The sequence below is a fragment of the Mytilus californianus genome, unplaced genomic scaffold (genome assembly GCF_021869535.1).
Source record: "Mytilus californianus isolate M0D057914Y unplaced genomic scaffold, xbMytCali1.0.p SCAF_6, whole genome shotgun sequence".
Classification (NCBI taxonomy): domain Eukaryota; kingdom Metazoa; phylum Mollusca; class Bivalvia; order Mytilida; family Mytilidae; genus Mytilus; species Mytilus californianus.
The window spans coordinates 44285137-44299152 of record NW_026262712.1 but is presented as its reverse complement, the minus strand read 5'-3'; the positions used below and the strand labels follow the sequence as shown (position 1 = coordinate 44299152).

General features: G+C 32.7%; 1 protein-coding gene across 2 annotated transcripts in view; it reads right to left on the bottom strand.

The window, feature by feature from the left end:
* LOC127706173 (PAX-interacting protein 1-like) overlaps positions 1–14016 on the bottom strand; it is a 41587-nt gene that overhangs the window by 26988 nt on the left and 583 nt on the right. The window contains exons 2-7 of one of the 2 annotated variants that reach the window (XM_052210610.1): positions 8464–8601; positions 7843–7886; positions 6277–6337; positions 5409–5522; positions 4263–4652; positions 102–311 (exon numbers count right to left, since the gene is read on the bottom strand). In XM_052210610.1, coding sequence (XP_052066570.1) covers positions 102–311; positions 4263–4652; positions 5409–5522; positions 6277–6337; positions 7843–7886; positions 8464–8601 — 957 coding nt within the window. The remainder of the gene's footprint in view (positions 1–101; positions 312–4262; positions 4653–5408; positions 5523–6276; positions 6338–7842; positions 7887–8463; positions 8602–14016) is intronic. The other variant, XM_052210611.1, reaches the window with a different exon arrangement.

The window sequence follows — 14016 nt, the reverse complement described above, 5'->3', positions numbered from 1 at the left end:
GCCTGCTTGAAATTGAGAAATTTAACATAGAAAGCAATGGGGTCATGAATTAGTGATGTACTTCCTCTAACATTACTACAGAATTGGATGCTTGATTGTACCTTGTTTGTAGGTGGAGGCGGTCTAGCCTGCCTCATCTCATTGTTTGTGATATTACGTAGTGTCCTCATGTGAGACAGAAAGTCCTGTTGAGATAGGTGTGGAGCACCACCTTGCTGAAACTGTTGTAACTGTGGTGGGAGAGGGTAAGGGGGCATGGATGGCATCCTAGGCACGGGGATGTGACCACTCCTACTACCAACACCAACACCCTGTGTGAAAAATCAAAACACTGTCTAAAACTCTACATGTGCATTGATCACGTGTATAACAAATGTTGTAACATGACATATCATGAATTTCTTCATCTTTTCAAGAAATAAATTTACAACAACCTGACTAGATAGTGAAGAGTAACCAAAACAAATTAGAGAGTTGTTAAGAAAGTAATTTAAAGTTAAATATAAATCATTCTTCATTGTATCATGTCATGTTACAAACTAACTATAACTGCAAAATCATTAAAAACAATTAAACTCATTTAAACTTCATATAAATAGTATATTTTTTTGTATCTCTTATTAGAGGTTTCTGGTCCAAACATTGTTTCAAATTCAATTTTTGGTACAAGTTTTACATTACTTTAAACTAAATAAATTGCAAATAATTTACTTTGTGTTCTGGTGAGCGGCATCCATCAATGTTTTTTATCACTTGTTTGTTGGAATGCTGAAATGCTTTCTGTCAACGCATTTTACTTGTAAGTTTTGAGGACGGGGTGCCCATTACCCAAACCCCAATTTTTTTAATTTTATTTCCCACTTCAAACTTTTTTCCTTCTTTTTCCCAGATCCAACATTTTTTTATCCCCTATGTGACACAGCCCCACTTTTTTACCCAATATCACACATCCCAAAACCATGTCCTCCCCTTTAGTCTTGTGATAAAAGGCCTATACGCTCCATATGGGTGGATTTGGTGGTCAAGACTTTTGTTCTTCCCATGGACTGGTAAAAAAATCAAAGTCTATCTTTGCTGTTCAGTAGCTTAATTAGTTGGGTTTTTTTTTAAATATAACCGTGCAAAAATCGTAAAAATAATATTTGGTGGTTTCATTGTTATTTCTTAAAATTTGAAATTTTGCAAATTATTATAAATTTTTTTAAATTTTTAGTGAACAGCTTGATAAAAACTTTTGAAAGCATAGGTTGTAAAAAAATTCATATATTAATTTTTTCCCCCTGATATTTACCAAATTTAATAGAAAAACAAAGGATATGGGGTATCCATCCATTAGTTTTTTATATTGAATTTTAATTTTGTAGACTAGACCGCTAATAATCTGTTGTAATGGTAAAAAATCTACAAAAGTTGCTAAACTACATGACAACTATTGACTCTTAGTAAACCAGAATATCAGTGAACATTGGACATTGTGTGCTATGAAGCTAATAACATGTGAAGAATGTCTATGTCTAGCAGAATATTCATGCTTAAATATCAAATATCATAACTGTGACCACTGAACCGTGAAGTTAAGCCATAGCCTCCTTTAGGCATGGATCTGTAATTGTTCAAATGAAGTAACTAAATAGCAGATTTGAAAATAGCTTAAACAGTACAAACTTATATATTTTGAGACCAAATATTGTAGTTTGTCTATAGTGACCACTAGCCTGTCAACACTGAGATTAAGAGATCAAACCCTGCCCATGGCAAGTATGTTTCACTCCCATTTTAATTGACTAGGTTTGCCAGTTTTAATGTTGAAGGTCTGTAGTTCTCTATGGCTTTCTCTTTCAATAAAAAACTGGCCTCCAAAAAAGCTGCTGAAAGTGGTGTTAAACACTAATAATCAATCAGTCAATCTAATTTCTACTTTGACTAACCAGTTGATTATAATTTGATAATGAACATGCAGCTCAGTAGTTCGGAGTATTTTCATTGGTCAAAATTTGGTTCATTTATGACATCAAATTTTCTTCAGATCTTGCTATTGTGACATTTCTCAGAAAAATTGCATTGAAAAAGAAACTTAAGCTTGAATTCTATTCTCTAAAAATTATAGAAATAGATTCAAACAACTTCTCTTGTATTATACACCACTTCTGCACAATCAATAGTTATATATTTTAATTTCTAAAACACAGCATGCCTCAAGTTTTAAATTAGAAAATTTAACTGTCTTGAAAAATATTGTATCACCTATGAGGCAGTGTATCCAATAAGAAGCAAGGAATACAATGTCCTAGCTAGCCCCAATTAGAGGTGGCAGCTCCCCTTTGCCATTTATGTGCTCCCCTATGCCCTTTTTGTGCACCCCTCTGCTCTTATAGTCTTGCCCTATGCATTTTAGTCTGTTTTCTGATGGGAAATAAATACTTTTCGATACAAATAAATCATTTTAACTGTAGTTAAAACATTTTAAAACCCAAAAACACATTTATCTATTAATTATTAATTTTTTACTTTATTAACATGACTAAGTTGGTCCACTTTCAGACTAGAAATACCACTATTATGTCCTTTAATATCTCAAAGTGTGCAATCTAATTTCTACTTTGACTAACCAGTTGATTATAATTTGATAATGAACATGCAGCTCAGTAGTTCGGAGTATTTTCATTGGTCAAAATTCGGTTCATTTATGACATCAAATTTTCTTCAGATCTTGCTATTGTGACATTTCTCAGAAAAATTGCATTGAAAAAGAAACTTAAGCTTGAATTCTATTCTCTAAAAATTATAGAAATAGATTCAAACAACTTCTCTTGTATTATACACCACTTCTGCACAATCAATAGTTATATATTTTAATTTCTAAAACACAGCATGCCTCAAGTTTTAAATTAGAAAATTTAACTGTCTTGAAAAATATTGTATCACCTATGAGGCAGTGTATCCAATAAGAAGCAAGGAATACAATGTCCTAGCTAGCCCCAATTAGAGGTGGCAGCTCCCCTTTGCCATTTATGTGCTCCCCTATGCCCTTTTTGTGCACCCCTCTGCTCTTATAGTCTTGCCCTATGCATTTTAGTCTGTTTTCTGATGGGAAATAAATACTTTTCGATACAAATAAATCATTTTAACTGTAGTTAAAACATTTTAAAACCCAAAAACACATTTATCTATTAATTATTAATTTTTTACTTTATTAACATGACTAAGTTGGTCCACTTTCAGACTAGAAATACCACTATTATGTCCTTTAATATCTCAAAGTGTGCCCCCCCCCCCCCCCCCCCACCCCCATGCCCTAAAATCCTAGCTAAAATCTACTTATGATGACCACAAACTTTCAACATCTTTAAACATGGTAAATATAATTATATCATTATACATATATACATGTATGCATTATCTATATAAATAAAGATCAGATTGTCTGTTGAAGAATTATACATGCAGCTATGTTAAAATAAAAGACATGTTCTCCAAGCAAGGCCTAACAAAATTTCTGTGTTGTTTATTACTGAAGGGGGTATATTGGTTAGTTAGCCGAATACTTTTTTTTAAAGGAAAAAAAGGAGAAAGGTAAAAAAAGAAATTTTACAAAATAAGTAAATATTACTCTTTGTCATTTTTGTTGTATGACCTTTATAATACTTCAAAAGCTGCAATTTTTTTCCAAAATAAGCACACCCATTTTAATTGTCAAATTTATTTAACTCTTGACTTTCTTAAGAAAACAAACTGTGCACAAAATTTGAAAAAAAGAACAGTTATTACACTAGGGTCACAAAAACAAAACAAATTAAAATATTTTTTGTTGTTCGGGGAAGATGAACAAAATGAAATTTTAAACCTGTATAAATTTATGGCCAAAGAATAAAAAAAACATTTAATCCATTCTGCATGATCCTTCAAATATGCAACAATAACATAAAAGCAAATGACTAAATTCAACTAAAAATCTATTAAGAACATTAATGATTTATATAAGGGACAACTAAGAAGGGGAACGAAACATGACCCTAGGGCTGAATTCATGCAAGAGAAAATACCACAACAATCGTAACAGTGACATGCATGTCGTGCAAAGAAGCTGCGAGCAGGCAAACCTGTATACGATTGTTGACCATACGAGCAAGTGCTTCTCTTGCAGTGCCACTGGGGGTGCCAGGACGTGCTGAACTACCGGGTGTGTCAGGGCGGGATATTCCTTTATCTTCATTGGATAACCGTCTCTCTAAAACAGCTGCTACCAGCTGTTGAGAAATCACCTGTTTTGACATGTTCCGTCCTGCAGAATCCTGGTGGCCTGGTGAGCGTCTTGGAGATTTGTCAGGACGAACACGACCTTTCTGTACTTTCTCTGGAAAGTCTGTGAAGTTTGGCCTTGGTAAACCAACATTTGATCTATCTAGAATTGGCATTGTCTGTGGTTCACTTGTATCCATAGGCTGTGGCAAAGGTGGAGTAGGAATTTTCTCCTGGGGAGGGGTTGCAGGCGGTGTTGGGGGTGTGGGAGGCTCAGGTTCAGGATATACAATAAGTCGTGGATGATATACAGATTCATCCACTTTGGCCTCTTTCTGGAGGCTATCTGTTACCCAGTCTGGTGTAACTATGTTAACCTTTTCTGCATGTTTCAAAGCTGCTTCATATTTTGCCTACAAATAAAGATCAATAACAAAGTTATTCACATGGTTTAACTCTCGGGTTACTCCAAATTGAGTTTTTGTTGGTAAGGTTGGAAGGTGTATGGCTTGTAGAGAGTTTCTTATTTAAGGATTTTGGCCAATATAGATATCCTTTATGGTCCAAATTTATTACTGAATAGTAAAGTTGAAAAAAATTATTTTTTCATAAAATGTTCAATAAGAAATATTTATAACAATTTCTCATTTAGCAATAATAGACCTTATCGCTATTTGGGAATCTGCGATACTTGACCTGAGAATTTGCAACACTTGAACTTTTGACGTCATATAACAATTACTTTTCCTTTGTGGCGTCAGACATTTTCTATTGTGATGTTGAAATTTTACGGGAACTTTTGTGATGTCCAGTAATGGTGGACAAATAGCGATAAGGTTTATTACAAATTGAATTCTTGATACATCATCTTAAAAAAAAAACTTTACAAATAAAAGTTTTCCCTAAAAAAATCATTGTGCTTGGCAGTTATCTATCACAATTTTTGTTAGTTTATTGTAGTAAATAAGGCCGCTGTTTTTCTCTTTTGACTTATTTCAAATTTTTGTTATTCCAAGGCATTTCATAGCTGAGTTTATGGTATGGGTTTTGCTTATTGTTGAAAACTGTTAGAAATAACAACTAAAATGATATTTAACTGAGTCTTGATGTCTCTAACGAGGATAAATAAAAGTCAAAAATAAGAATTTGATTAGACTACTATATCTTACTCCTTCTGTAACTGAAGTTATTAGGTGTGTACATTTACTGTCCAGTTTCTGCTGACATTTCCCTCCATTGTAAGTTATCATTCCCCATATATGCAAACTGTCTTCTGCATCAAGCTATAAATAGACAATCTCAAGAAAGTAAAAATGTACACAAACTGTCTTCTGCACCAAGCTATAAATAGACAATCTCAAGAAAGGAAACATGTTAAAAAAACATCTTTTGTATCAAGCTATAAATAGACAATCTCAAGAAAGTAAACATGTAAACAAACTGTCTACTGGAGAAAGTTTAATAACCTCAATTTTGTTATCTTAAGTTAATGTTTCAATGAAATTTACTGTTGAAGTGTACATTAATAATCTGACCAAGGGTGTTGGTTCATTCCAAGCAGAATAATCCTTCATAGCTGATATTAAGCATTTAGTTTTTAAATCATATTGTGCAAGCATGTTAATCTTCATACTTCAAATTTTGTGATTCTTTTTTACAAATTTCTTCAAATGTACATTGGAACTTGTGTATATTTTTGTGTGTGATTTCAAACAAAATTACTATCCCATAAATACACTATTAGTGTGCCTGTCTGGAGGAGCCTGCAATCCAGTGATTGTCAATGTTTGCTGTCTGCCATGATTCTTGTTCTTTTATTGGCTTATAATAAATCAGGCACTGGTTTTCTCTTTTCAATTGTTTCAAATTTTGTCATTATTAAGCCTTCTATAGCTTACTATACACTATGGATTTTGCTCATTTTAGAAGGCAATACAATGAGCGGTAATTGTTGAAATCTGCCTTTTGGTCTTTAATGGAAAGTTGTCTTTATTAGCAATCAACCACTTCTCCTTATTTTTATATTATTAGTATTACCTGAGATGAGCATGCTACAACTCCGGAGAATAGAAGGTCTGCTGGAGAAAATACTGGAATACTTTAGGCAGTTAAGATAACAATAAGTGTTTAAATCTATGAAAAAGTAACAATGTAAAAGTCATATCGAGAAATTGAGTCAAATAACTGTCAAAATATTGATATAATCATATAGTGATTAATTTCATATAATCCATTCTCCAATCTGTCATTTTACTATACAAATAAAATTTTAAATAAATGGAGAATGTGTCTATGGGCCACAGATGCCCCCGCTTGTAAATATGCACTCGTCAACTTTCACATACAGATGCAGGATTCATGTAGTTAAGACTGTTTTGTGATTATAAGCATTATGTATAAGTTTCATAACATTTGGTTGAGGCAAACTAAAGTTAAGAGAACAGAAATGAAAAATTCAGCAATTTTTATGTTTATAAAGGGGCATAACTCATGAAAGGTAAAAGTGATGCCACCCAATTTCAAACTAGATCTGTGTTTTGTGGTAATAAGCATTGTGTATAAGTTTTATAACATTTGGTTGAGGCAAACTAAAGTAAGAGAACTAAAACCAATATTGGGGACGTACCGATTGGAAGGACAAAGGTAACATTTAATGCCCCCTCCGCTAACTGGCGGGGGCATAAAAATGCCAATACATGCAATATTTGTATGTTATCTGAATATCACTTATTAAGAGCTCTAACTCAAAAAAGTCAAGTCATGCTTTAACTTCTGAAGTCAATATGTGATGATAAAGTAATGAATTCCAATTGTTGTTCACTTACTCATTGCGATTTCTTTAAAGTTTTTCATTTGAGAGCGTAGATTTTTGGATTTGTCGCTTTTAAATACTTCATCTATGATCTAGCATTCTTTTATGAGACTTCACAGCTACTTCAAACTAAACATAGTCATCAGAAATCCCTTACGCAGACAAAGAGTATTTGAGTACAGCATTGACAATGATTGATGTGTTAATTGTGTTCATTATGCACCATTTTGAGAAATTCCTCTGCTCTTTTCCATTTTTTTATGGTGATGTTTATATTTTTTACAGATGATGGGGTTCTTTGTGAACAAATTATTGCAGTCTCTTCATAGTTTAATTTGTGAATTTGTGTACAAAATTTGCTTGACCTTGTGACATTTTGTTGCCTTAGCTTGCCAAATAAAGATATAGAAAAAAGTTTTGAGCACTAAAGTTTGACTATAAATCATTTCTATGCTGACCCATTTATCACAAAATTGAACAAAACTGCTGCCATCAGATCATGCAGATTGAAAATTGTGAAAGATTCATCCTCCATGTGAAATGACAAATCCAGATAGAATTCAAAGTAAAATTTTGTTCAGATGAAAAAAAAGTATATTTTGTTTGCCTTATGCCATGTATGCAGGATTCAAATAGTAAATGCACTCACCAAAAATAAAACATTTATTACTGATTAGTGCTCCTGAAAATACTGATAAAAGCTCAGCAAGCCTTGGTTTCCCTCCTATATCATGTATATCATGTATATAAATGTATATTTATCTGTAAAATGTTATCATTGCAAAGGATACGGTAGCTGTTTCTTGCATTTTATGGACAGGTAAACCCAGCTGGACTGAAAAAAAAAACAAAGAAAAAGATTCACAATACTGTGAATTCATCAGTCACTGTTGGACACCAATATTTGTTATCTCCTAGTTACAGATGTCAGTTTGTAAGATAAGACAAATGTATGTTTTACTTATTAGCTCAAGAAATGTGAAATGATTTTTCATCATACAGGCCACTGCAGTCTTACTTTTCCATGAAAATTGGGTTTTTTTTAACAAATTGTTTTGATATGCATGATATGCACTTGATTTTTTTGACTTTGTTTAAACATATACATGTATATATCACTTACAATATATCATGCAACAGCCCATTTTGTCATTTTGTGCGGTATACTAGACTAGTCTATATTTGGCAACATGAAACTACCAATGTTATAAATGTGTAATATCAGAATCAAATCAGTTATTGGCAAATAAACAACTAAATAGTAGATAGCATGGTCGATGAATATAAAGCGTACATGTTAGTAATTGATAAATTAAAACTTGAAATTCAGTTGCCCACAGTTTTTTAAAGAATAACTTGACTGTAAAAATATATTCATTTATATGCCATGTATGTATTACATGTATATTTACCCTGACCACAGGTAGATCAAATAATTCCTTGGCTTCTGAATATTCATCTTGTGATGGGTCATCAGAAATCACATGACTGACCATCTCACTCAGATAGGTGTCTTGTTTTGCTCCACCAGCATTCAGGAGTTCCAAAACCTATAAATAAAATACTAATCAATTTATATTTTGTACACACCTTAAACAAACAAATGGAAGTATTGACTTTTTTTATGATCATTAATATTGTAAAGGGAAGTAGGTATTAATTCAACACAGAGCTACATTCCTTTTTCAGCATGATTAATGCAGATACCAAATTTGCACTTTTTAGAACTTTTGAATTTGTGGTTCCATAATTTCCACAAGTTCAATGGAAATTTGTAAACATTGGATGATATGGGGACAAAGTCCCAAATAACAGTAAGAAAATCAATAAAACAAAAAATCAAAACACTAATGAACTCAAAATCGTTAAACATTTTTTCTAACAGTTGCGCTTGCGTATTACCCTGTTCCTGTTCTGTTGACATGTTCATGATGTTGCAAGTCATACCATTTCCAGCAAATTTGTATATTTGATTACCAAAAAGAATAATGGCATTAAAACTGTCAAGGGTGTAACTTAAATAAGTTATTAGAGAAACATAACATGCATTTGTTTTTGTGGACTAAAAAATCAAAAAACTGTGATAACATATGTACATGATGTATATATATGTTACATGTTTCAAAGGGGCAATATACATCCTTTACTTTGTTAAATTGTATACACGTTCTATTGATATTATTATTGTCTTTATGTATACTAAACTTTAGATAGATATAACAGTTCATAGTTTGCCAATCATGCATAGTACACCTATGTTATTACAGAAAATATACATGTATGCCTGTAATAACTAAAGGGTGTTATTACAGCTTCTCTTCATCTCTTCAAAGCCTTTGCTCAGACATACATTGTATATCACAATGTATTTTAATTTATTGTAAGAAATAATGATCAGAGCATGCAATGAGGTTCTACGCAAGATTCCAAGTGGTTCCCAAGTGTCTCATTTCATAAGTTACATTCCTGTAATAACTAAGCCTTGCTATTACAGCTTAGTTTATCCCTTAAATGCCTTGTCTCATTGATTTACCATGGTTGATCAAAAATGTATTAATTGAATTGGAAAATTAGTTATCAAGGTTATGCATTACGTTTCTGCGCAAAGTTTCAAGAATTCCCAAGTGCCCACTAAAAATAAAGATATTTATGATATATTTAACTAATAACAAACATATGTTACTACAGATTAAGAAAAAAAGAGTAGACAACTCATGAAAGTATCTGTAATAACAACATGTATGTTATTTTTCTCTAACAACTTATCTAAGTTACACCCTTGACTGTAAAATGAGGACAAATATTTTGAATTCAGTCTGTTTGTCTACGTAATAAAATGAATATAGTGCTTATTTAACGATTTTGAAGTAATCAATAGCAAACAAAATGAGTTTGGAAATCTTACCTTTTCAGGCAGATTTGTATCCTAATCGATCAGGGGACTTATTGAAGTAAGTGATTTTTAAATCACTTATTTAAGTAGCAAATTCGAAGTTTGTCACAAATTGTGATTTTGTAGTTTTACCGAAATTTTAAACACATAGGATTAGATAATATCTGTTCATTAGTAAAATTGAACAGAAATGAACGTTTTGCTTCTTTAAAGCAGCAAGGTTTATGCCTTTGATGCAATCATTTAGCTGAAAATTCTATTTTACTTGAAAAAATGCTATAAAAATGGCTTTACATAATGAACTGATACTTTCTTAACAGATTTTTCCCAGCAGTGGGAGTATTTTTCCTGTAAAATTCAAGGTTTCATCTTATAGATAATGTAATAAATACTGATCGCGATCAAAATTTCACTGTTCAGGGGTGTTGAAATTAATGGGGGTTATTAAAATATTTATACTTAAAGAAGTGATTTTTTGGAAGGAAATTGAGGTATGATACTTAAACAAGTGATTTTTATGTCATTATCCTAGATTTAGTACAAGGTCATCACCTTACATGACCCAATCATCCTATCAACACAGATGTTGGTTCTGATAATTTCAGCAACATAATTAGTCCCTGGATCATTAGTATTCTATATTTAAAGCTACAATAAAATTAAATCACTTAGTCTAGTGATTAATTTGTACTACTTAAATAGGTGATTATTAAAGAAAGACAACTCTTACTTCCAACCTTTAAGGACATAATGTTACTTGAATCAGTGATTTAGAAAATCACTCATTTAAGTAAGTCCCATGACTGCTAATCTGATTCTATTGCATGTAAAATAATGATAAGCCAATTTTTTCGTCTTTTAAGGTATAAATTATCATACTTAAAATCAATTAAATGATACTTTATTATGAAAAAAAAAGATGTTAACTGAAGCAGACTGCATTTCTTTGTTTACATTAAAAGTAACGTCATAAATAAAATTCCTATCAACAGAACAAAAATTGGATACATTTTCGTATTTCAGTTATTTTTTCAACAGCAGTTACATGTATCATGGTTATTTTGGGATTATATATTTTGTTTTTCAATATAGTTTTAATTTTGCAAAAATGTCTAATATAAAAAGAACAATTAATATGGACTTTGTCCTCTTTCACAGGTAACACAGTTACACCTGCCTCATATTAAAGAGGAATTCATTGTCAAGCCCTCTTTTCAAAACTACAAATGGTTTTTAAGTATTAGGGATTTTTAATACTGTTTAATGTCATAATTAAAAGTTTGTTTCGACTTAGTAAACATAGGCAATGAAAAAGCGACTTTGGTGAACACACGGGCACAACATATCGCTTTGGACAGTCGGCAAGGCAAATTGATGGACAGGAAAGTGACTTCCTTGCCCAAGTCGCCTGATCCCTGACAGCCCTCAATTTAGGCTATTAAAACAGTCGTCTGGGCGACCTATAAAGCCTCCTGGTGACCTTAATTTCATTGTTGGTTTCCATTTGGCGACTGGTACTATTTGGACCTGGCGACTGTAAAATTCCAGATAATCAACCTGCCTCTGGTCATATTTTTATTCACAGTCATACATGTACGAGCGCTCGAATGTATGCTAAATCTTGAATATGATTTCACACATTTTTAATCTTAACCATGTTTAACAGGGTCTACAAAGCGCTTAACTTAACTGGGAATTCAAGCGTCTGATGAAGTGTTTTCGGTGCCAATACATCATGGCAGCCAAACAGATTTTGCTGTCCAGATTTTTCAAAACAACTACCCAAAACAACGATGTTTCACCAGGTAAGAAACAAAAAGAAGGGGCGGAGAGTTCCTCCATAGAAACTCCGGCTTCTGAAGAGCCAAGTACATCTTCTAATGTATTGATTAAGCGAATAAGAAAAATATTACAAAATTTATTGATATGTTTTTTTTACTAGTCTTCATTAGCTCTACTGACTAGACTTTTATAACAAATTTATTTCTTAGCAGTAGCCCATAGTTGATTAAAAAATTACCTAGCCCGAATTGATGTATACTAGACCTGAAAAATTTTGTGTCACTGGTGAGTATCACGAAGTGATCCGAACCTCCTAGGAGGGTTTAAATTTTGGGGGCATGCCCCCCCCCAAGAAAATTTAGGAAGATTAGATGTAAAATCCTGCATTCTGAGGTTACATTTTTGTATCTGAAAGTGAATATAGCTAATCAAAAAATTTTGTTTTTTTCTCCAGATCAAATGAAAAATTCTTATTTTCTCCAATAAAAAATTATAATAGTTCTTTTGCCAAAAAAAAAAAAATTCTTTTCCATAAAATTGTATCATTTCAAGTAAAATAAGCCCTAGTAAATTATTACTCAACTTAGGGATTGTTACTTTTTAGGGGGAAAAGTAAGTCAGTCAAGTCTGGCACTTCTTTTGGATCTGGAAGGGGCCTTCATTTCTTTATTATTTATTTTGTTATGCTATTTTAAAACCTCATTTTTCTCAATTCTTTATTTTTTAGGCAATTTTTCTGTAAACAAATATTCTTTATGTTTTATTGCCCATTATTCTTTATCCTAAAAAAAAACTATCAATACCCTCTATATTGTCACTTTCGTTAATTTTGTTTTTAAAAAAATAATAAAATGCCTAGATCGTTTTCTGCATAGGCTTTTGCAACTCGAAACTTTTCCGGTTATTCATGTTGGAATTTTCAACTTTTCAATGTTTTACCTGGGATAGACCCCGGTTTCCATTTCAGTATCGAATGAGATCGAATTCTTGATTGTTTGTTTACATTGAGCGGTATTTATAGATCGTGTTTATTGCAAGCACGTGGTTGAGCCTCGTTTTCGATTTCGTTGGTCTTTAGTTATATCGCGTTGATGACTGGTTTCCTTTTATTAGAAGGGTGATCAACCGTATATAATTGAATAGGGTTACCAGTTAACGGATGAAAACAATTTATAACTTGTTCTCATAGATTCAATAAAATAACGGCTACAATTTCGCAAACGATTTCAGATGTTCACTAGACCGGTCGGGCAATCACCAGTGCTTCTGCACAAGTCCGATGAGATTTTTACTAGTCAGGGGCTTCGGGCTACCACTTAACGTCGCAGACTGTCTTAGGTGACCTGTAATTATTTTCTGGCCACTAAAATTTTGAATTGGCTATTGAAATTTTATATCTGTTGGCCAAAAGGCTACCTGGTATTTAAACCTACGTTGAGGGCTGCCTGATATGGTGACAATACTCCTTCTTGGGATTTTTGGTAACACATCATACACGTCATAAAGGAGCATATGATTTCGAACAAATTTGTATCTGAGGAATATACAATTTCCCCTGCAAATTTGTTATCTAATTAACGAACTGATGATGGTAAATTCAACAAACGTCCATCAATTACCTATTGGAGCTCACAGGCATGATCAGGTAGAACTAGTCCTAATAATTATGTCGTCTTGCAAGGCTATTTTTAATTTTTTTGTGTGACACCTTCCTACGACGTCATAACGCTGAAGCCATTTTTGACGTCGACTTTAAGAGAGAATTTTTGGGGGAACTTTGAGACCCAATTTTGGCATGAAATCTTCATTGCCGGCTAGAAATTTTTGCATAGTTACAAAGTCTTACCTTTTTTGTGCTTATTGATACAAAATATCGGCAGACGCTAATTTCCGGATAATACAAATCAAACGTTCCAGAAATTCGGGTCCATCAAATTTTACCGATTTTGATATTTTATACTCTCCGGATGTGACGTATTTTGGAAATTCTGGGAAACCATTTTGAAATTAAGGTAAATATTTTCTCACCTCAAATGGAATCGTATCTTAATTTATCATACTTTTGGATATTTCTGGAGATATCGTGCATCAATAAGCACAAAAACGGTTAAACTTTGTAACTATGCAAACATTTCTAGCCAGCAATACACCTTATCGCTATTACCGCTTGACCCGAGAATCTGTCCCGCTCGAACTTTTGACGTCATACAACAATCACTTTTCCGGGAACTTGTGTGATGTCCAGTAATGGCGGACAAACAGCGATAAGGTGTATGAAGATTTCATGCCA